The following is a 24427-nucleotide window of genomic DNA, read 5'->3' as shown; positions in this document are numbered from 1 at the left end:
AAATGATGGTAATAAAATAAAATTTTGAATATTATTGCTTACGCACTTCATATTGTTCTTCAGTGTAGCCCCGCTCACAGGTATGGTAGCGGATGGACTCGCAAATGTAGTATCCACAGTAATTATTTCCGGGTTGCTGCCACAACCACTTTACAAAATAGAGGTCAATCAAACTGATAAGCAAGCATGCTAAATGGTATTGATCAAACTAGCGCTTGAATCACTAGGAGATGTGCGGAACATGCTACTATAGTACTTACTTTCGGGTGTCTAAATTGCAGCTGGTTCGGCAGTCCCGGGGCTTTTGAGGTGAATTTTCTCCAAACCCTGCCAGACAAAGAAAACAATTACTTGATATCAGGAAATGAACAAAGTTGCTGATATGGTGGATAATGATCGATTTAACTTACTTCTGGAGCATTTGAGTCATGTTCGCATAGTCCTGGGGATCTTTTCGTCTCGAGTCTAAGACGGTTACTACTCCCGGCTCAAGCTTAATCTCTAGGAGAATATAGTGGAAGCTGCGCATGCATGCATAAGCCATCAATTACATTACCATAACCTGGACTAATAAAGGGAAACCGAATATGCAGAAGACAGTAACACTCACTTGAAGTTGTAAGGAAAGAGTATTATATCTTTGTTTTGATTTATTACCAACGATTGTAGCAAGTTGGCCTCGGCTTCTTTGGCATGAAATTTAACCTGAGTTGCATCTATGAGATTTGTGTTAATGAACCCAATATCACCGATTTGTCTTTTCTTCAATTCGGCGATCTTCAATCTGCATAATATAGTGAGGATAAGTATAAATACATGCAATGAAAGAGCTGACCTATATAGAGAGACTTAATGACAGAAGTAGTACTACTTACAGACAGTAGCAAGTGATCGTTGTTTTATCGAGGGACTTTAGATTGTAAAACTGGAAGAAATCCTCAAATGGAACATTCAGCAGTTCAATTCCAACGAGGTCATGCTCCGGTTTAACTCTCAGCGTTAAAGTACTCATCCGATCAGACTCTCTGCAGGTTTTCATGTACCAATCATGTAGTCTTCGCATCATCGTGCTTAGAGATTTGACATCTTTGACGAGAGGCTTCCCGTAATGGTATTTGTGTTCGTCCACCTCCATGATTTCATAATGTACATCGTCGGGCAGGTAATCTCCAAGATCGGTATAACTGGGCACCATACCCGGATCATTAGCGACGATGTCTTTTGACACCTTGAGCGGGGGGCACGATTGGTTCTCTTGTTCGCCGAGCTGGGCAATTTTTTCCCAGCTCGTCGTTCTTTCATCCTTTTATCACTGACAGTACTTCCCGACCACTCCGCTTCGACATATGCCTTTGCAAGAACGCGCTCATAGTTGCCTTTTGGCGGAGACTTTGGTGGTTTTGTCAAGGCAGCCAGAGTGCGCTTTGCTTTCACCGGATCTACCTTCTCCTCCGGAGGTGGATGTTTCTTTGCTTTGTCCCCTTCAAAGAAGTTCTTCACTTCGGCTCGCACGATCTTCGCGTTCTCCTCCTCGGTCCTCTCATATGGTAACTTCTCTGGAGTCTTCAGAGAAGGACCGAATCTGTATTGCCTCCCGCCTTTGGCAGCTGTACTGCTAGACGCCGGCAGAGCAGACGGAGCGGCTGCGGCTGTCTTCTTTCCTTGCTTACGAGGCGGAGGAGAAGGACTACGACGCGCCGGAGCAGCCGCAGCGGCGGCGGGTCTCTTCCGCCCTTGCTGACGAGGCGGAGAAGGAGGAGGCTGGCTGCTCTGGCGCGCCGGCGCTGGCGGAGAAGGAGGCGGAGTGCCGCCACGCGCCGGAGAAGGAGGCTGAGTGCTCTGGCGCGCCGGCGCTGGCGGAGAAGGAGGCGGAGTGCCGCCACGCGCCGGAGAAGGAGGCTGAGTGCCCTGATCACTCGCCGGAGGAGGAGGCGGAGTGCCCTTACTCGCCGGAGCCGTCTAGTTCGGAAGCTTGATGAGCTCCTTCCGCCATAGGCATGGAGTCTTCAGAGCTAAACCCAGCCGAGTCTCCCCTTCACCGGTAGGGTGGTCAAGCTGGAGGTCCTCAAATCCCTCCGTTATTTCATCCACCATCACCCTAGCATATCCTTCAGGAATCGGCCGGCAGTGGTAGGTTGCGCCGGGTTCAGTAGGTAAAACAGAGCCAACAGCCGCCTTGACTTTCAAGTTCTGCCATTCCGCCATAAGGTGACAATGTTGAGACTCCGTGATAGCATTCACGGGGTAGCTAGGAGTAGCCGCATGCTCCAGCTGAGGCAGCTCGGTGGAAGCCACGCTGCTTCTACGCTGAGATGGCGGTGTAGCTTCGGGGGCAGTTTCGGCATCTCTATTGCTGTCTTGTTCCTCTAGCACTTGAACCCTTTCGTGCAGACGCTGAATTTGGATCTGCTCTACTTTTTTCCTCCTCTCCTGGGTTTTGTAACCGCCCGCGTCCGGAAAACCAGCCTTCCACGGAACGGAGCCTGGCGTGCCTCGTGTCCGTCCAGGGTGCTCAGGATTCCCGAGGGCCATTGTGAGCTCGTCGTTCTCTCTGTCTGGAACGAACGTCCCTTGCTGCGCTGCATCGATATAGTGCTGAATCTTCTTGACGGGTATTGCAAGTTGCTCGTCCGTCCAACGACACCTCCCTGATACAGGGTCCAAGGTTCCGCCAGCCCCGAAGAACCAAGTCCGGCAACGGTCTGGCCAGTTCATTGTCTGTGGTTCGATCCCTTTATCAAGCAGATCCCTCTCAGACTTGGCCCACTTAGGCCGGGTTTTGAGGTAGCCACCTGACCCCGTGCGATGGTGAAGCTTCTTCTTCGCAGCATTCTTCTTGTTTGTCGCTGACATCTTCTTACTCTTTTCCGATGTCTTGTGGGCCACAAATGCGGGCCAGTGATCTCTGATCTTCTCATACCGGCCGATGAATTCAGGTGTCTCTTCTTTGTCGACAAACGTTTTCAGCTCATTCTTCCACCTCCTGAATAGGTCTGCCATCTTCTTAAGAGCATGAGACTTGATTAATTGCTCTATAACTGGCTTCTCCGGATCCTCCTCTGGCGGTAGGGTGAAATTTGCCTTCAGCTCAGTCCAAAGATCATCTTTCTGCATATCATTGACATAAGACACCTCAGGGTCTTCCTTCTTAGGCTTATACCATTGGTGGATGCTGATCGGGATCTTGTCCCTAACTAGAACCCCGCACTGAGCAGCAAAAGCATCCTTTGTCCGGAGGGGTTCAATCGGTTGGCCGTCGCGCGCGATTGCTGTGATCTCAAACCTTTCATCCGAGCGCAACTTTCTCTTCGGGCCTCGTCTCTTTACCGCAGTTGTGCTCGATCCGGAGGGCTAGAAAAAAGAAGAAAGACGAGTGTTAATTAATATGTGTACATACCAAAACAATGAATGCATCAATTAGCTAGTCAGCACAGGCTTAACTAATATATTTACCTGGCCGGACTCTGTTCGGTCACCGGATCCGTCACCACGGGCTCCTTCTTGCACCAGCATTGGGTCACCGGAGCCATCATAATCATGTCTTTCCTCCTCCACTCTTCGATCACCGCAGCCTGCTTCTTCACCCTGTTCTTCCAGACCATCATTGTCGTTAAGATATGACAAGATATCACCTCCGGCTAAGATTATGTCCCCCAACACCTCTTCTGCTTGCTCATCTCGTCCGTGCTCCATTGTTTCTGCAAATATTACAACATGGCAATTATTACACAAACATGACAGCAGGTGGATATATTAGTGCAAACGTAGACCTAGCTTATTCCGGGTTTGGGGTGGCCTAGGCAACGCTTCAAGGGTAGGGGCGCGGCGGGAGGGGGTAGGAGACCGACATTGTTTTTTTCTAGGGTTTGGGTGTCCTCGAGAGTTTTGGTCGAGCGAGAGGGCCGGGGGGTGCTCCCGTGGTATAAGTTATCACGGTCGATAGGGGGTATACATATCGACCGTCCATCATGTCGAAGTTATCTGGGAGGGAGTTATATATATCGACAACGACGACATACATACACGGGAAAATAATGTTATCGGGGAGGGGGTATATATCGACCCCCCCCCACGTGTTGAAGTTATCGGGAGGGGGTTTTATATCGACAACGACGACATACATACACGGGAAAATAATGTTATCGAGGAGGGGGTATATCGACCCCCCCCCCTCGTGTTGAAGTTATCCCCCCTCGTGTTGAAGTTATCGGGAGGGGGTAATATCGACAACGACAACATACATACACGGGAAAATAATGTTATCGGGGAGGGGGTATATCGACCCCCCCCCCCCCCCCGTGTTGAAGTTATCAGGAGGGGGTTATATCGACAACGACGACATATATACACGGGAAAATAATGTTATCGGGGAGGGGGTATATCGACCCCCCCTCGTGTTGAAGTTATCGGGAGGGGTATATATCGACGACGACAGACCCGATAAAACATAAGAAAACGAAGAAGAAATAAAAAGAGGAGAGAAGAAGAAAGGAATAGAGGAGAGGATTGAAGAAAAAAAAGAAAAAAAAGAAGAAGAAAAAAGAGGAGAAGAAGAAAGGAATAGAGGTGAAGAAGAAAAAATAGAATATTTTTTATTTTTTCTTCTTCTCCTCTATTCCTTTCTTCTTCTCCTCTTCTTTTTCTTCTTTTTTCCTCTTCTTATTTATATCTCCTCTTCTTCCTCTCCTCTTCTTCTTTCTTTCCTCTTCTTATTTTCTTCTTTCCTATCCTTCTTTTTCTTCTTCTTCCCTTCCTAGCTAGATATATAAAACTTTTCTAAAATTGTAACTTTTGCATATATAAAACTTTTCCATGTGGATCATCATTTCTCATATATATCGAATATATATCCATTGTCATATATAAAAACTTTCTATATATGAACAAAAACTTTCTATGAACAAAAAAACATTTTTGACATATATATTCATACATTTTGAACATCTACATACATACAAAAAAAATTGTTCACATATACATTATAGCCACATACACATATACATCACATATGAACAAAACAATTAAACTAATAAAAATAAAAAAACAGAGCAGGGGCGGCGGCTCTCACAGCGGGGGCGGCTAGGACGATGGCGACGGCGGGGGCGGGGGCGGCGAGGGCGCCGGCGCACGGGGCGGGGGCGGCGAGGGCGCCGGCGAGCACGCGCGGGCCGGGCAGGGGGGCTCGGGGCGCCGAGGCGGCGCGCGCGAGCAGGGGAGCACGAGGCGGGGCGGCGCGTGGGGGCAGGGCGACGGCGACGAGCACCGGGCGGCGACCCGTCGAGGCAAGGGCGCGGGGCGACGGCGATGAGGAGCGGGCGGCGACGGCGAGCACGGGCAGCCTGGCGGCGTCGGGGCAACTGGCGAGGTATGTCGAAAATTTCCCAAGTGTGGACTTATATAGCAAATCCTTTAGTCCCGGTTCATGGCACCAACCGGGACTAAAGGTGGGCATTAGTCCCGGTTGGTGCCACCAACCGGGACCAAAGGCCTCTTTTCAGCAGCCCAAAGGGCGGGAAGCGGCGGCCTTTGGTCCCGGTTGGTGGCACCAACCGGGACTAAAGGGGGGGCATTGGTCCCGGTTGGTGCCACCAACCGGGACCAAAGTCCTTACGCTGCCCGCGGCCAAAAGTTTAGTCCCACCTCGCTAGTTGAGAGGGGCTCGGAGTGGTTTATAAGCTCCACTACGGCTGCCCTCTCGAGCTCCTCTCAAATGCAGGCTTACGGGCCTAATGTCACACTGTACTGTCTGTTGGCCTATTGGGCCTTCTGCGGGCCTGAATCCTGGCCCAGGTTGGGTTTCTAGTCGTATTCAGGCCGTGGTGGCCCAATAGGTGGCAGTTTTTTAAATTTTTTGCATTATTTATTTTCTTTTGTTTTTTGCTTTATTTTTTAATTCTTTTTGCTTTTAGGTCAGCAAAATTATAAACTGTCTGTTAGTGCCATTAGTTTTAGAAAACATATAAACTTTCTATTAGTGCCATTAGTTCTTTATGAAAATTCTTTTTGCTGTTTTTATTTTTTTATTTTCTTTTTTGCTATATTTATTTTGTTTTATTTCTACTTACAACAAAAAACTTATTTATTTTATTTTATTTTGTTTCTAATTACTTATTTATTTTACTTTATGATAATTCTTTCTGCTATTAAAGTTTTTATCAAAAAAAGTTCTTTATGAAAATTCTTTTTGCTTTTAATGATTAAAAATAAAAAAGAGGCGCAATGCGCGTTGATTTGCTTCAAGCCTTTCGGAATAGTGTAGACTGCACTGCACATAGCTCGATGCAGTCTACCTTATTCCTCAAGGCTTGAAGCTAAGCAACGTGAGCATTGCGCCTCTTCTTCATCGTCTCTGCACTCAGGGCTTATAAACCGCTCCTAATGCCTCTCAGCTAGTGAGGTGGGACTAAAAAACTGCTTAGCTAGTAAGAAACTCTAGTACCGGTTCGTGCCACGAACAGGTACTAAAGGTGCTCGTGGGGCCACAGCCTCATTAGTACCGGTTCGTGGCACCAACAGGGACCAAAGGGTGGAATTGGTCCCGGTTCGTGCCACCAACCGGGACCAATGGCCTTGCACAACGGCGTGGTGGTGAGTTTAGTCCCACCTCGCTAGCTAAGAGAGAGTCGCACCTGTTTATAATGTGCGGTGCGCCTGAGCTGTCGAGCTCCTCTCTAAAGCAGGCTTACGGGCCTAACCTCTCTGCACTCAGGGCTTATAAAGCATTTCAAATGAACTCTGAAAAGGTTGAAAGTTGGCATAGTATCATCATTTCATCCACATAGCATGTGCAAAAAAGTTGAGAGGGTTACGGCAAAAACTAGATGCACTTCTTGTACAAAACGGACAATGGTATCATACTCGTCTATTACAAAGTTGGCATGCTATCATCATAATAGTTGCGGGAGAAAGTCTTCACTTTTTCTTCGCTTGTGTCATTTGCTTATTGCACCGTAACCATGGATAATCTTCATCGTTTATCAGGATGCTTGGGTCAGCCTTGACTTTGAAGGGAGGAATTTCATGAAACTTTTCATAATCTTCAGACATGTCTGTCTTGCCCTCCACTCCCACAATGTCCCTTTTTCCTGAAAGAACTATGTGCCGCTTTGGCTCATCGTATGATGTATTCGCTTCCTTATGTTTTCTTTTCCTCGGTCTGGTAGACATGTCCTTCACATAGATAACCTGTGCCACATCATTGGCTAGGACGAACGGTTCGTCAGTGTACCCAAGATTGTTCAGATCCACTGTTGTCATTCCGTACTGTGGGTCTACCTGTACCCCGCCTCCTGACAGATTGACCCATTTGCACTTAAACAAAGGGACCTTAAAATCACGTCCGTAGTCAAGTTCCCATATGTCCATTATGTAACCATAATATGTGTCCTTTCCCCTCTCGGTTGCTGCATCAAAGCGGACACCGCTGTTTTGGTTGGTGCTCTTTTGATCTTGGGCGATCGTGTAAAATGTATTCACATTTATCTCGTATCCTTTGTAAGTCAATACAGTCGAAGATGGTCCCCTGGACAACGAGTACAACTCATCACAAACAGTGGTGTCACCTCTGAGACGTGTTTCCAACCAACTGCTGAAAGTCCTGATGTGTTCACATGTAATCCAGTCGTCACACTGCTCCGGGTGTTTGGAGCGCAGACTGTTCTTGTGTTCATCGACATACGGGGTCACCAAGGTAGAGTTCTGTAGAACTGTGTAGTGTGCTTCAGACCAAGAATATCCGTTCCTGCATATTATTGAGTTCCCCCCTCCAAGCGTGCCTTTTCCAGTCAGTCTCCCCTCATACCGTGATTTAGGGAGACCTATCTTCTCAAGGCCAGGAATGAAGTCAACACAAAACCCAATGACATCCTCTGTTTGATGGCCCATGGAGATGCTTCCTTCTGGCCTAGCGCGGTTACGGACATATTTCTTTAGGACTCCCATGAACCTCTCAAAGGGGAACATATTGTGTAGAAATACGGGCCCCAGAATGACAATCTCGTCGACTAGATGAACTAGGACGTGCGTCATGATATTGAAGAAGGATGGTGGGAACACCAGCTCGAAACTGACAAGACATTGCGCCACATCACTCCTTAGCCTTGGTATGATTTCTGGATCGATCACCTTCTGAGAGATTGCATTGAGGAATGCACATAGCTTCACAATGGCTAATCGGACGTTTTCCGGTAGAAGCCCCCTCAATGCAACCGGAAGCAGTTGCGTCATAATCACGTGGCAGTCATGAGACTTTAGGTTCTGGAACTTTTTCTCTGGCATATTTATTATTCCCTTTATATTCGACGAGAAGCCAGTCGGGACCTTCATACTGAGCAGGCATTCAAAGAAGATTTCTTTCTCTTCTTTCGTAAGAGCGTAGCTGGCAGGACCTTCATACTGCTTCGGAGGCATGCCGTCTTTTTCGTGCAAACGTTGCAGGTCCTCCCGTGCCTCAGGTGTATCTTTTGTCTTCCCATACACGCCCAAGAAGCCTAGCAGGTTCACGCAAAGGTTCTTCGTCACGTGCATCACGTCGATTGAAGAGCGGACCTCTAGCTCTTTCCAGTAGGGTAGGTCCCAAAATATAGATTTCTTCTTCCACATGGGTGCGTGTCCCTCAACGTCATTCGAAACAGCTAGTCCGCCGGGACCCTTTCCAAAGATTACGTGTAAATCATTGACCATAGCAAGTACGTGATCACCGGTACGCATGGCGGGCTTCTTCCGGTGATCTGCCTCGCCTTTGAAATGCTTGCCTTTCTTTCGACATTGATGGTTGATCGGAAGAAATCGACGATGGCCCAGGTACACATTCTTCCTGCTTTTGTCCAGGTATATACTTTCAGTGTCATCTAAACAGTGCGTGCATGCGTGGTATCCCTTGTTTGTCTGTCCTGAAAGGTTACTGAGAGCGGGCCAATCGTTGATGGTTACAAACAGCAACGCGTGCAGGTTAAATTCCTCCTGTTTGTGCTCATCCCACGTACGTACACCGTTTCCAGTCCACAGCTGTAAAAGTTCTTCAACTAATGGCCTTAGGTACACATCAATGTCGTTGCCGGGTTGCTTAGGACCTTGGATGAGAACTGGCATCATAATGAACTTCCGCTTCATGCACATCCAAGGAGGAAGGTTATACATACATAGAGTCACGGGCCAGGTGCTGTGATTGCTGCTCTGCTCCCCGAAAGGATTAATGCCATCCGCGCTTAAACCAAACCATACGTTCCTTGGGTCAGCTGCAAACTCAGCCCAGTACTTTCTCTCGATTTTTCTCCACTGCGACCCGTCAGCGGGTGCTCTCAACTTCCCGTCTTTCTTACGGTCCTCACTGTGCCATCGCATCAACTTGGCATGCTCTTCGTTTCTGAACAGACGTTTCAACCGTGGTATTATAGGAGCATACCACATCACCTTCGCAGGAACCCTCTTCCTGGGGGGCTCGCCGTCAACATCACCAGGGTCATCTCGTCTGATCTTATACCGCAATGCACCGCATACCAGGCATGCGTTCAGATCCTTGTACGCACCGCGGTAGAGGATGCAGTCATTAGGGCATGCATGCATCTTCTGCACCTCCAATCCTAGAGGGCATACGACCTTCTCTGCTGCGTATGTACTGTCGGGCAATTCGTTATCCTTTGGAAGCTTCTTCTTCAATATTTTCAATAGCTTCTCAAATCCTTTGTCAGGCACAGCATTCTCTGCCTTCCACTGCAGCAATTCCAGTACGGTACCGAGCTTTGTGTTGCCATCTTCGCAATTGGGGTACAACCCTTTTTTGTGATCCTCTAACATGCGATCGAACTTCAGCTTCTCCTTTTGACTTTCGCATTGCGTCCTTGCATCGACAATGACCCGGCGGAGATCATCATCATCGGGCACTGGTTCCTCTTCATCTTCAGCAGCTTCCCCCCTTGCAGCATCATTGGGCACATCGTCTGGTTCCTCTTGATCTTCAGCAGCTTCCCCCGTTGCAGCATCACCGTATTCAGGGGGCACATAGTTGTCATCGTCCTCTTCTTCTTCGCCGTCTTCCATCATAACCCCCATTTCTCCGTGCCTCGTCCAAACATTATAGTGTGGCATGAAACCCTTGTAAAGCAGGTGGGCATGAAGGATTTTCCGGTTAGAGTAAGACTTCGTATTCCCACATGTAGGGCATGGACAACACATAAAACCATTCTGCTTGTTTGCCTCAGCCACTTTGAGAAAATCATGCACGCCCTTAATGTACTCGGAGGTGTGTCTGTCACCGTACATCCATTGCCGGTTCATTTGCGTGCATTATATATAATTAAGTGTGTCAAAAACCATTACAGAACATCATGAATATATAATTAAGTGACCAAATTAATAGAAGTTCATCATCACATTATAACCAAAGTACATACATAGTTCTCATCTAACAACATATATATAGCTCTCCAGAGCATCTAATTAATTAAACCATACATTGAAACTATGTAAAACATTTCAATGCGAAAACAAATGCGATCATAATCGCAACCAAGGTAACAATTGATCCAACGGCATAATGATACCAAGCCTCGGTATGAATGGCATATTTTCTAATCTTTCTAATCTTCAAGCGCATTGCATCCATCTTGATCTTGTGATCATCGACGACATCCGCAACATGCAACTCCAATATCATCTTCTCCTCCTCAATTTTTTTTCCTTCAAGTAATTGTTTTCTTCTTCAACTAAATTTAACCTCTCGACAATAGGGTCGGTTAGAATTTCCGGTTCAACCACCTCCTAGATAAATAAAATCTATGTCACGCTGGTCGGTATATTTGTCATAAACAATAAATGAATCAAATAGTTATAAAAAGATAATATATACCACATCCGAATCATAGACAGGACGAGGGCCGACGGGGGCGGATACCAAAACCATCGCACTATGTAATAAGAAGGAATAAAATAGTAAGAAAATTAGACAAGTATCTATCTAAAGTAAGAATTTTTTTTCTTTCAAAAAGAAGATAAGAACAAGAGGCTCACCACGGTGTTGCCGGCGACGAGATCGGCGCGGGCGGTCGACGGCGGTGAAGACGGGAATGGGACGTGACGGGCCGCTAAACCTAGACAAATCTCGAGGAAAATGGAGCTTTGAGGTCGAGCTTCGAGAGGACAAAGCTTAACTAGTGTGGCTCGGGCATTTCATCGAACACCTCATGTGCATAGGAGGTGAGCTAGAGCACCACAAAGCCCTCCCCTCGCCGGCCAGAGAAAAACAGAGCACTAGAGTGCTCTGCTCGCGGGCGAGGGGTATATATAGGCACCTCATTGGTCCCGGTTCGTGGCATGAACTGGTACTAAATCCGGGCCTTCTGTCCCGGTTCATGCCAAGAACCGGGACAAATGGTTGTGGGCCAGGAGCGAGGACCATTAGTCCCGGTTCGTGGCTCGAACCGGGACAAATGGTTCCATACGAACCGGGACCAATGCCCACGAGACCCCGGCCGGCCCCCTGGGCTCACGAACCGGGACGAATGCCCCCATGGGTCCCGGTTCGTGACTGAACCGGGGCTAATGTGAAAACTGCCCTATGACCTATGCCCTGTTTTCTATTAATGCGGGAAGGAGCGAAGCGGGGAAGCGATAAGGTTAGGTGCGGGGCAGGGGGAATCGATGGAAAATTCCCTATAAGTTCCTCCATGAGAGTCTTTTTTGATAAGTCCCAAATCACCACTTTAAGTCCGTATAAGTCCCTCCTGTTTAGTTTAGATGGGACTTATAGGGACTTTTTTAAGTCCCTAAACCAATAAGTCCCTCGAAACAAACAGGGTCTAATTAAGGGCGACCAGCAGGTCGGCAACCATTTTTTTGTTGTACGATTGGGAAAAGCAAAGCCCCGGCCTGGTCGGCAACCATGGGTCGCCACGTTACGGATCGATGCATGCGATCATCACAGGTAGTGCGGTTGGTCGCATCTCCGTCAGCTATCAATTCGCTCCCGATCTGCAGGGTTGGGGCCGGACATCGATCAGCCATGGCAGCGCCGGCAAACGCCATATATATGCACGCGACGTGCACTGCGAGGGTGTGCCAAGTAAACGCAGCGCGAAGCTCTAGCTAGTGTGTATCCATCATGGCCGTCACGGGCAGAGGCATCGCCGGCGTTGCACCCTTTGTCGTCCTCTCGTGCTGCCTGGTGGCTGCGCTTGAAGCGGCCGGCGGCGGCGGGGCCGGGTGCACGGACTCCGCGGTACAACGCCATCTTCAACCTGGGCGACTCGACGTCGGACACCGGCAACATCTGCCGCCGAGGCCGGCACGAGCCGGCCGGCGTGCTGGGCATCTTCGCCCGTATCCCCTACGGCATCACCTACTTCCGCAAGCCCAGCTGCCGCTGCTGCGACGGCCGCCTCAACGTCGACTTCCTCGGTAACCACGTCGTCACGATCGACGACACCCTGTTACACTGCCACGTACTACTGTGGTTAATCTAACTGCATGCACACGCAGCGCAAGCGCTCGGGCTGCCGCTCCTCCCGCCGTCCAAGGCGCGCGGGGAGGACTTCCCGGCGAGGCGCCAACATGGCAATGATCGGCGGCACCGCGCGCGACTACAGCGGCAGCAGCATGTTCACCGGCTACGGCGTGCACCTCGACGGCTCCATGGACAGCCAGATGGACGCTCTCCTCCGACTGCTGCCTTCCATCTGCGGAACACCGCAGAGTAATATCGATCATTCACATCGGATCGACCATTCGATCGATTCATTTGCGCATGCACATGCGATGATGATGTCTTTTCCTAGCTCGATCGGTGCAATAACAACTACGAAGTTTAATTTTGTGCATGTGCGCTTGTATATAGGTTGCAAGGAGTATTTGGCCAAGTCGCTGTTCGTGTTTCGATCGGCTGGGGGAGAACGACTACAACATCCAGATGGTGAATGGGTCCACGGTAGATGAGGCAAGAAAGAGCATACCCAGCATAGTCAACACCATCACATATGGCATAGAGGTAACCGCAAAGGCTAAAACTTGTCAGTTTTACCTGAACATGCATATATCCTTTTCATTGATATACACTTCCAAAATAACTATTTGTTTTTTTCTCGACAAAAGGGATTACCCCGGCCTCTGCATCACATGATGCACACATCCATTTTATTAAACGTGGATCAAGTTCAAGTTACTTCCAAAATATTTATTTTTCTAATGTCTTGGTCTGAAACAAAACGGTATCTGGAGCACAAAGAATAACTCGCAAATGGAGAAGTGACAAGTGTATATGTCAACCAACAAATAAAATATCCACTTAGTGAACTTTGCACCTAACATACTTATGTTCCAAACTAACATGTCATGCAGAAATTAATCACTCTCGGCGCAGTTGACATCGTGGTGTCAAACGTTGCTCCCATGGGGTGCTACCCGCTATACCTGAACTTCTTCGAGAGCCCTGACAAGGGTGACTACGACGAGTATGGGTGCCTGAGAAACCACAACGCCTTGTTTGATAGGCACAACTCTTTCCTCAAGAACGGGCTCAAGAAGCTTCAAAAGAAGCATCAACACACAAGGATCATGCATGCCGACCTTGCAGGCCACGTCTACCAAATGGTGCAGGATACCCAAAAGTTTGGTAAGTTTCATTTGACAATTGTGCTTGCAAAAGGAGTGTTTCATTCTTTTTAGTAAAACAGATATAGGTTAGGGTACGTAATGGTGCTAACTTAGTGATGGCATGTAGATAAAGAAACAAAAATAAGTCTTGTCTTCTCTTAGTTAAGAGATGGTCTCTTACAAAGAAAGATAAGGCATTATCTTACAAGATGTCTTCTCTTACTCACATGTTTTCTTATTTTATTTTTAATCACCCATGAATTTCATGACCTCATAACATTAATTTTAAAGATAATACTAATTAAGAGATAATCAATTGTATAAGATGTTTTATTGATTTATCTATATGATATACAATACATCAAAAAGACCGCCTTGTCAACCACTAGGCATGTCCCTAGGAACTTCAACCAGAAACAACTCTCACCTTGCACCTCAATAGACCACCACCAGACCATTCACACTTTTGTGTAGTACAGTTACAACTTTTGGCTTTAGTTTAATTGCACTTTTTTCGTAAGTACACCTTTGTTCAATGGTTTCGTATTTCTGAAATCCAAACAAAAATCATCGGTTGTTTTCAATGGTTTCGTATTAGGCTGAAAGTAAGACCGCGAACCTAAATATGCCACCCAATGTTCAGTTTGATCTATTTCTTTCATGCAGGCTTTGGGATTGGGACCATACTTATGGGATGTTGCGGAAAGGCCAATGCGCCAAACGGATTTGATCTGCTCGCAATGGAGTGGTGCGGGATGGATGGCTCGAGCGTCTGCCATGACCCGGGCAGCCACCTAACCTGGGACGGTATGCACCTTAGCGACGCTGCCAACAAACGGATCACCGAGGGCTGGCTAAGCGGCATGTACTGCAACCCACCGATTCTGCAGTGAAGCTCCTTGCCGAAATGCGTACATAGATACACGTACACACGGGCAAACTTTTATAGAACTATGCGCACATGTATTGGGGAAATATACTAATATGTACCCCAAAATTTGAAATAATATTGAAATATGTTATATTATTTGTGGGGTTAGATGCATCTTGTATTTGTAAAGTGTTAAGAATATAGTTGTATTTTTATAAAGTATTAAGAATAGAGTTGTATTTGTATGAGGCATAGATGTTATGCAGATTCTAATAAAAATGGCACACCATGTTGATTTGATTAGAGGGGTAGTGCCTAATCTTATTGCGTTTTTTAACAATACAATATGCGGCAGACAATGTTTTTTTCTCTTGGAAGCTTATGTTTGAACATAGAAAAACCATCTTAATTGCATAGCCTATATATATGTACATAGACAACCTTTGAAATATTTTTCAATTTCCAGTACATAGAAAAAGGCTATGCAATTAAGATGGGAAATTTGTAGAGAAAAAAGATGAAGTTTTTGACAAGTATCTTTTCTCTCTCTAAAAAGGTTATGCAATTAAGATGAGCATGTATTTAGAATATTTCTACATACTCATCTTAAGAGTTTTTGACAAGTGTCTGCTAACGGACAGTGTGTTCAATTTGGGGTATGCTGTTGGAGATGCCCTTAAATAGAATTCCCTCCGCCGGAGGGAGTACCTTAAGGCCTCATTTGGTTGCACAGAATCCCTCCGGGATCCCCGCTTATTCCCCGGGTGAAGAAAGCACGGGTCAAATCGAACCGGGGAAATCCACAGCGACATTTGGACGCATCCGTTCCGGAGGGATCCATCCCCGACCCGCATCGTTTCCCCGGGGAAACGATCCACGCCTCCAGCGGTCGGGGAGAAAAACCACGGCTCGAGCGAGACCGCGAGCGTAGCGACCGAAAGGCGACGGCGAGCCAGATCTAGCACTTTGCCTCCGAGCTTCTCCGCCGGCGATCGGAGAGACGGCCCGGCCCCTCTCCCTCCGATGCTCCGCCACCACGCTCCGCCCCTCCAGCGACCGCGATGTCCGTCGTCCTTACGCTGCTCCTTCCCCGGATCTCCCCTCCGCCTTGAAGCTCCTGTCCCCTCCGGCGACGGCGACGGTTCCGCGGACTTCGACCTAAGGCTAGCCCCCCTCCTCTTCCACATCTCCATGCACTGATGCTTGAACTTGCTGGTCTATCCAATAACTTGAGAACCGGCTTCTTTTAACTAATTCCAGAAGCCGGAGGCAAAATTACTTTGCTTAACAGGAATCCATCTCATACATTCCTGTGTTGCAAAGTAAAAAAATGCAATAGTCGGAGGGAATTGACTGTACTATAGTTAAGGCAACTGATTTCCATACAATGGCCGCAATGCACAAGCAGTGTTAGTGTCAGTGTATACTTGTTTCAGAGATGATTGGAGTGACAGTTGATCGGTTCAGCAGCTGCCATCTAATCAGATAACAATTAATAGACTAGTACTCCCTCCCTCTCAAAATTCTTGTCTTAGATTCATCTAGATACGGATGTATCTAATACTAAAACGAGACTTGATACATCCGTATTTAGACAAATCTAAGACAAGAATTTTGGGACGGAGGGAGTAGTAGGCAAAGATATTGAAGAGCTAGTGTCAGATCAATTCATAGGAGCATGTATGGACAGACAATTATCAGATAGTATATAGTATCATAATGCACGGTTGTGATGCATCGTTGTATCACAATGACTAGACTATAATCATGCCTTTCACTTACATGCACACAAAGCGCTCCACAGCTAGCATTTCAGAAAGATTAATTTCTTATAGTGCTCTGTATATAATTGCCTGGAATTTGCATTTCAGTACACATTAGCCCATATATTTATCAGCTAGGTGGCGGCACCGTGTTCAGTGGCTGTGTGCCTTTCGGTTTGTTGGTCATTGAGAAGATTTCACCTGAACCAAGAAAGGTATGTGAACATTCATCGTTGATGCCTTCTTAATTTGGTATACAATCACAAGATTGTTGGTATAAATTGATCGACTAGTCAACAAGAGATGTGGTTGGTGATGTTTATGTCCTGCCTTATCATTGCCTTGTGAACAGAAATAATTTTATCACGCCCCTGGACAGATGGTAGTGTGTACTTAAATAAGTGTGGTGAACTACCTATTTACAAACTTACTCATCAGGGAAGTAACTTGTAACAGCAGTGGAGTGTGGGCATGTGCCACATATTTATTAGTAATTTGGTAGGCTGCATTCATTTACACTTATGACATTGCCGGAGAATACATTTTTTTGTGAACTGGTTGTTAGGCTGCCTTGCCTCTTTTTTGGAATAGAGGCCTTTACTTTCTGCACTCAGAAATCCATGTTGGTTTTGTCCTTACTTTTCCCATTATACATTTTTATCCCCAGTTTTTACTAATTTTGGAATTATGTACTGCCGTGAAGCTTGATAATGGTTTGGTGATCTACTGCTTACCATCTTTGTCGTTAGTTATTTAGTAATTATTACTGAAATTTATGTCACAATAACCAGAAATAGCAGTTAGTTTTGTGGTTCTTATCCTTTTTATCAGCAAGTCATGTTGTTCATTATTAGAAATCCAATTATCCTTTTTATCAGAAAGTCGTGCTGTTCATTATTAGAAATCCAATTATCCTTTTGATCAGCAAGTCATGCTGTTCATTATTAGAAATCCAATTATCCTTTTTATCAACAAGTCTTTCTCTTCATTATTAGAAATCCAATTATCCTTTTTATCAGCAAGTCATGCTGTTCATTATTAGAAATCCAAGCTTTAGTCATCATGCGCTCATGTAATTGTTACAATTCTCAGTTGGATACATGATGCTAACTTCCTTATTTTTTCCGTAGTTCATCTAGCATCGAGCTATGGTACCTGATGTCGATGCGGAGTGGAGAAAAGACGTGAGTAGGACTAGTGATTGCCGCCTTGCAGTTCATCTTATTCAAAAGTGTCTCTGCTTCAGACATCACAACTTGATAATTTACAACTCCTTGTAGTGAACAAACTTGAACAATGATGCATCAATGCCAGTTGTAATGATTGGTTTTATGTCGGCACTCAGAAAACTTGTATGATTGGTTGTTGCAATGAAATGCGAACCAACTAATATCCGAACCTTTGTGAAGTGATGATTATCAGTTGTAATATTCTTCAAACTTCTAGTTTACATGAATTATGAACTCTTTTGTGTGTGTGTTTTGTAACTTTTTCAGAATTATTTGTGGAAATATCTACACATGAGCTGTGCCTGATTCATATGAATTATTTGTTATATTGTATTAGCATGTGAGGGATTTCCTGCCCTTCCCCTTGTTACCATTTTGGCACCAGGGATAGTGGGGAGATCTCCCCCGCGTGGGAGGGATCCCATCTGCACAGGGGAAAACCACGTTGGGGGATTGGTGCCCAGGGTTGGATTTACCTGGCAACCAAACAAAGCCTAAAAGGAGCAGATTCCACTTTCTCCCGTAGGGAAACATTCCTCTCCCGATCAGGGCAAATCAAGGCAACAGGCACTCTAGCAGCACTGTACTAGCAATCAGCCACACTTTAGGCTGTAGCTTTATTTGTTCCTTCAATATATTTGAACTGATTTGATAAGCGTGTCGATTACGACTTTGCAACTTTCTGCTGCGCCTTAAATATACGCCAAAACATTATATGGATCACATGGCTTCAGCTTTCTGCAGTTGACTAGTATATGTTTAGAGAGGTAAACTGCATCTACGTGTTAGAACCAGCCGTGGAATGGTTTTGTTCACTCGTCGGGCATCGATGCTCCACCATGCTGGTTTAACTGTTTAAGTAGCATACCGCTCATTCTAGTGGTACAAACGAGTCCCCTGTGTGCTTCTAAGCAGTGATGCTCCTCAGTTGCATCTACGTAGCATGCCGCTCAGTTCCACCTAAACCGACACGGTTTATGATGTTTGACTCTTAGTAGTAGCTTATCAGTTGAAACATGTAAAGTGACCTTCAGAGGTAGAGTACAGTACCTACCAACCATGGAGAAAAAATGACAAAGGCACAGCTTGAAGGGGGTGGGCTTGGAGGAGACACAGTAGACTGAAGGTGTGATCTGTGTTTCTCACTTGGAGGTGCAAGAATCTAAAAGATGGAAACTGTTTTAGAAGGAGATGCCCAAAGGAAGAAGTAAGCACACAATTATCTAGGAGGAGGGTGCAGAAAAGCAAAAAACACACAAATAGTGATTTCAAAAGGATTTCAGCAAAATATGTCCAAGTGGGCCTAGTTTGACAACCTCAACATGATAATATATACAATGATTCAGCTCGTTGGCTATTCGGAGTTATGTCCATTGAAATGCACCCCAGCAAGTAAAATTTCACAACTGAAGAACCAGATATATAGAGCACAAATAAACATAAAGGAGAACCGACCTGCGACAATAATTGACTAGGCATACATAACTATGCAAAACAACCACAGCACAACTGGTAACCAGCTGGGAAGGAATTTTATTTCCATGTTAATGCACAGAGAAATTAGCATGCATCAAGCCTCAAATGTCAAGCAAAAAAGGGTGCAATGTAACACCACGGTCATGTCATCAGACCACAGCAAGCATGAAACACAGGGTACAGAGGTCCGTGATTGCCAACCAAAGATCAATTACTTCATGGTTGCAACTTGCAACAGAATGGTAAGTAGTGTAGTATACTAACTTGGACACTTGGGCACTTGGCTAATCATGGAAAAAGAGTCGACGGGCCGGATATCCAAACACTGAAAACAAACCACCTCAACGGTGTCTTGCATGCACAGACCACAGGAACAGGACATTGGTAACTTACAAGGCAATTTGCGTCGCACGCACCTGTTGTGGCTTCAGTAGTTTGCACAAGGAAATTTCATAAGGGAAAAAAGCTCGCCAAGAGAAAATTCAGACCCTCTCTTGTAACGTCCTTGAAGTTCAGAATAGCCAGTGACCAGCGCTATGGAGATTTCACCTGCCCGTTTCACATTCGCCATTTTGGAATGCACCTCCTCCGCCGGCAAAGTGGAGCCAGTGGACAACAGGATCACCACCTGCTTGAGCATCAATGCACTCTCGACGAAGTATTTGAGGAAGGCGAGCTCACTTCGACCCCCTTGGAAATCATGGAAAATCAGCCGCTTGATGCGTGACCGGATGCATTCTATGGCACCAGAGTCGTGCCAGAACTTTTGGTTGAGCTTGCCAGTGGATTGATCAGGCTGTCCAGACTGCAAATAAAAATCCCATCAGTTAAATGCACATGAAGTTCTTCATCAGCTATATTGATAGAAATTAGCAATACAGCACGGGATGATAATGGGCAGATGCACACGAAAGCTGAAAGAGGGCCTCACCTTGATGTAGAGCGTCTCGACATTAGGAAAGCATCCGAGGACACTGGGAATCATCTTGGCATCATTGCGCACTCCGAAACGCACCTCCAAAGCCAGGACTGTCACACTTGTTACCATGGTTCTTGGGCTCACCTTTGTACCAGCCTGCCAATGCAGTTCACATTGCAACCAAATTGTTAAGAGAGGAAAAACCCACAAATGGAGAGTTTACAGTCTCCGAACAAATGGAAGGATCCGTCGAGGCACCTTGATGATTGTGTTGCCGATCTCCAGGACGTGATTCCGTGTGTCCAACTGCAAGTATGCCAACAATTGCAGCTTGGGGGCATGGCCAATCTTGACCTTGGTGCAGCCGGCCTCATGGGTCCAGCCTTCCAAATTGATGAGGCGCTCAAGGAGTGGGGCGTTCACCACGAAGATCTCCTCCAAGAAGGACCCGATGATCTGCACGCACCGGAGGCTTTGGCTGACAAGGCGCAGCCGGAGCGTGAACAGGTTCCCTTCGAGGCAGAGCGTCTCCAGCACCGGGCTCCTGTCGAGCATGAAGTCCAGATCCCGGCCCTCCACGACGACGCTGTACAGCCCGAGCTCACGGAGGTTGGGGAAAGAGACGCCCGGCGGGAGCCCGGCCGTGCTGGGGAACTTCCAGAAGCAGAGGTGGAGGCGGGTGAGGGTGGCCGTGCGCAGGAACGTGGCGGGGAGGACGACGTCGAGCGGGCGCCGGCGGTTGACGAGGACGAGCTCCTGCACGGCCTTGGCGGCGAGGAGCTGGAGCCAGGGCCCGAGCAGGTGGCGGGACTCCTCCGTGCAGCTGCCGGTGAGGTGGACGCAGCGGAAGGGCCCCGGGTGCGCCTCGAGGACGCGGGACAGGGCGGGGGCGGCCGGGGAGGGGGAGAGGTCCGCGTCGGCGAGGACGAGCGGGGCGGAGCGCCAGACCCCGCGCCAGCGGCGGGAGAGCGCGGCCGTGCGCGCGGCGTCCTTGACGGGCAGGAGTGAGACGATGCTGCGGAGAAGCGCGTCGGGGAGGCGGCTGACGCGGTCGACGGCGTCGCCGGAGGGGAGGGCGGAGAGGCGGGCGGCGGCGGAGACGGGCGGGTCGGGGAGGGTGTGGTGGGTGCAGAAGAGCAGGCGGGCCAAGATCTCGTCCGCCTCGTCTGGGTCGCGCCCGGGGTGCAGGAGCTCGGCCAGCACCGCGGCCGTCGCCCCTAGGGTGCCCTGGGCCGTCGCCGGCGGCGGCATCCCCTCGGTGAAGACGAGGGCTTTGAGCGGCGCGTGCGGTGGAGTGGAGCGGGGACGGCGGAACACAAGGGAACGAAATGCAGAGGTAGGGAAAGTCACCAACTAACTTATCTTTAATGTGAAACTAGCAAGATGCTTGTGCATTGCACGGAACATCAAGATGCATTTTTTTACAAAACACTTGTTGTGATTGACCCATGCAGGAGTAATCCCATGTGTAAAAACTAATGATATCTTGAGAATTTTATCGGAAAAATGGTATCTCGAGAATTTCATTGAAGAAATGATATCTCGAGAAAGATGAGAGATAAGGTGAGGAGGAGTGGGGCGTGGTAGTGACTGGTGGTCGAACTGGGCGGAGGCATGGAGATGGACGACGCCGGCAGCGGCCACCATGTCAAATTGTTCCAGAGACTTCCTTTTTTAATTGCTCAGCAATGAGGTTATGGAAGATAAGGATGAACGAGGCAAGACCTTATCTGTAAATGTGGAGAGAGGTGCGGGTATCTTTTGTAAAATTGTCATAGTTTGCTTTCTATCCGTCAGATATAGATCAGACGGTCTATATTATAAGATGGCAGGCACACCATCATCACCAACTCAGTTTTTTATACGAGTAGAGAAAACAAACTTACTCTTTCCGTTCCATAAAAAACGTTGTTATATTATGGGACGGAGGGGTACCTTTCTATGTAAAAGGAAAATAACTTACCTTTCACATCCACCCCGGTAGATACGAATCGAAGCAAAAAAACCAGCACAACACATCCCGTGGACCTCCCCCGTGCCCGCCCACTCTCCGATGGCGTCGATGGCCGGCAAGAAGCAGAGCCACCCGACGGCGAAAAAAGGCCGTTGCGTCATGTCCCACTCCTCCTCCCCCTCTCGCCGAGCCGACGGCCCCTTCTCCATCCCCAGTAACCCCTACGCCTCCTCCCCTGCCCCCTACGCACATCGATCGCGCAGCTAACGACGATGATTGTGTGGTGACCCACATAATGTTAAAGGGGTAAAAATATTGTTTTGCTTGGTATTTGTGTTCCAATGCTCCAACTAGTTGAAGAATCGTGTGATGCTCATATGTAATGATGTTTGTTGCTATTATAATACACAAATGAACCAGGATGACATAGTGGAGTTCATTACGACATTGGATGATAGCAACATCCTCGGTCTCGACGACATTGCCATGTCTATGACATGAAAGCCAAGAAGAGAGGGGGTGCCGAAGTCGAGGAACTCGGCACACAAACTATGAATAGAAGCTTACAAAGTTGGTGATGAGTCTAGTTTTGCATCATTCTTTACTTTTTATTTTGCATCATAGTCATATGATTTTCGAGATTTTATAGCATCCACGCACCCTTTTTGACTGATTCTATTTAGGATCCTAGTGGAGGAGGAGATACGAAGCATTAAAGAAGAGAACACCAATCTATGGGTGAAAATCATGCTAGTTGGTGTGATAATAGCCTACCATACGAAGCAGCAACCAAGTGTGAGAAAAACAGCCGCATAGGCACTTCACTTCCAGAGGCAAAGACGGTGTACGCGTCGCTCGTAGCGAGCGGCACCGTGATAACCCACAAGTATAGGGGATCGTAACAGTTTTCGAGGGTAGGGTATTCAATCCAAATTTATATATTCGACACAAGGGGAGCCAAAGAATATTTGAAGGTATTAACAGCTGAGTTGTCAATTCAACCACACCTGGAGATTAATTATCTGCAGCAAGTAATCAGTAGCAAAGTAATATGATAGTTTTGATAGTAGTGACAGCATCAATGGTAACGTAACAATGATAGTAGTAATTTTGTAGCAAGTGTAATAGTGATGATAGCAGTAGTAACTTAACAAAAACAATATAAGATAAATTCGTAGGCATTGGATCAGTGACTTGTTGGATGATATTCATCATGAGACAGTTATAACCTAGGGCGATACGGCACTAGCTTCAGTTCATCAATATAATGTAGGCATGTATTCCGTAAATAGTCATACATGCTTATGAAAAGAACTTGCATGACATCTTTTGTCCTAACCTCCCGTGGCAGCGGGGTCCATATTGGAAACTAAGGGATATTAAGGATTCATTTTAATACAGAACCGGAACAAAGCATTAACACATTGTGAATACATGAACTCCTCAAACTACGGTCATCACCGGGAGTGGTCCCGATTGTTGTCACTCCGGGGTTGCCGGATCATAACACGTAGTAGGTGACTATAACTTGCAAGATCGGATCTAGAACATGGATATAATTGTGATAACATAAACGGTTCATATCTGAGTTCATGACACCCGGCCCCAAAGTGACAAGTATTAAGCATAGCAAAGTCATAGCAACATCAATCTTAGAACATAGTGGATACTAGGGATCAATCCCTAACAAAACTAACTCGATTACATGATGAATCTCATCCAACTCCTCACCGACCAGCGAGCCTACGAAGGAATTACTCACTCCCGGTGGGGAGCATCATGGAATTGACGATGGGGAAGGGTTGGTGATGATGAAGAACGAAGATCCCCCTCTCCGGAGCCCCAAACGGACTCCAGATCTGGTCTCCCGATGAAGAACAGGAGGTGACGGCGGCTCCGTCTCGTGGATCGCGATAATTCTTTTTCCTTGATTTTTTTCTGAAAAAAGAGAATTTTATAGCGTCGGTTTCAGGGTCTGCGGGGCCACCAGGTGGGGACAACCCACCTGGGCGCGCCAGGAGGGGGACGCGCCCTGGTGGGTTGTGCCCACCCAGGGGCCCCTTTCCGGTAGGTCTTGGCTCCAGAAATTCTTGTTTATTATATAAAAATTCCTCACAAAGTTTCGTTCCATTTCGAGAACTTTTATTTCTGCACAAAAACAACACCATGGTAGTTCTGCTAAAAACAGCGTCAGTACGGGGTTAGTTTCATTCAAATCATGCAAATTAGAGTCCACAACAAGAGGAAAAGCGTTAGGAAAAGTAGATACGTTGGAGACGTATCACGCCGCCACCTCCTGGTCGACTACTTCAACCCTGTGCTTTCAGATCATGGAGAGGACACACAGAAAGATAAGAATACGCACCAGAACCAGGTCGATCCACGCCCAATTAATTAATTCCCCTCCCCTCTCACCGTTGATTGCTCCCGTTCATTCTGACGCGCGCTTGGTTTCGTTTGTGATCATGTTGTGTTTTATTGGGCTGATCCGGCACAAATGGAGGAATCGTAGCCGACACCTCGAAAACGTCTGAATCAGGAGGCATCTGGTCGATGGGAGGCTGGGAGTCCTTGATGTAGGACGCTAGGAACTGGCTCTGGTATAGGACGATGGCCTGACTAAACTCTTGC

General features: G+C 47.1%; 1 protein-coding gene and 1 pseudogene across 1 annotated transcript; one reads left to right on the top strand and one right to left on the bottom strand.

Annotated features, from left to right (window-relative positions):
* The first annotated feature begins 11878 nt into the window (after window positions 1–11878).
* Window positions 11879–15096, top strand: LOC109762706 (GDSL esterase/lipase At5g45910-like; annotated as a pseudogene).
* A 3861-nt stretch (window positions 15097–18957) lies between these two features.
* Window positions 18958–21174, bottom strand: LOC109762705 (F-box/FBD/LRR-repeat protein At1g13570). The gene is made up of 3 exons (XM_020321582.4): window positions 20101–21174; window positions 19855–19998; window positions 18958–19728 (listed from the first exon to the last, which is right to left on the bottom strand). The coding sequence occupies exons 1-3, from the start codon at window positions 21091–21093 to the stop codon at window positions 19351–19353; spliced, it is 1515 nt and encodes a 504-aa protein (XP_020177171.1). The 5' UTR covers window positions 21094–21174; the 3' UTR covers window positions 18958–19350.
* Window positions 21175–24427: the final 3253 nt, after the last annotated feature.

This window comes from Aegilops tauschii, chromosome 7 (assembly GCF_002575655.3).
Source record: "Aegilops tauschii subsp. strangulata cultivar AL8/78 chromosome 7, Aet v6.0, whole genome shotgun sequence".
Classification (NCBI taxonomy): domain Eukaryota; kingdom Viridiplantae; phylum Streptophyta; class Magnoliopsida; order Poales; family Poaceae; genus Aegilops; species Aegilops tauschii.
Note: the sequence above shows the minus strand (reverse complement) of the source record. Positions and strands in the feature narration are given on the sequence as shown.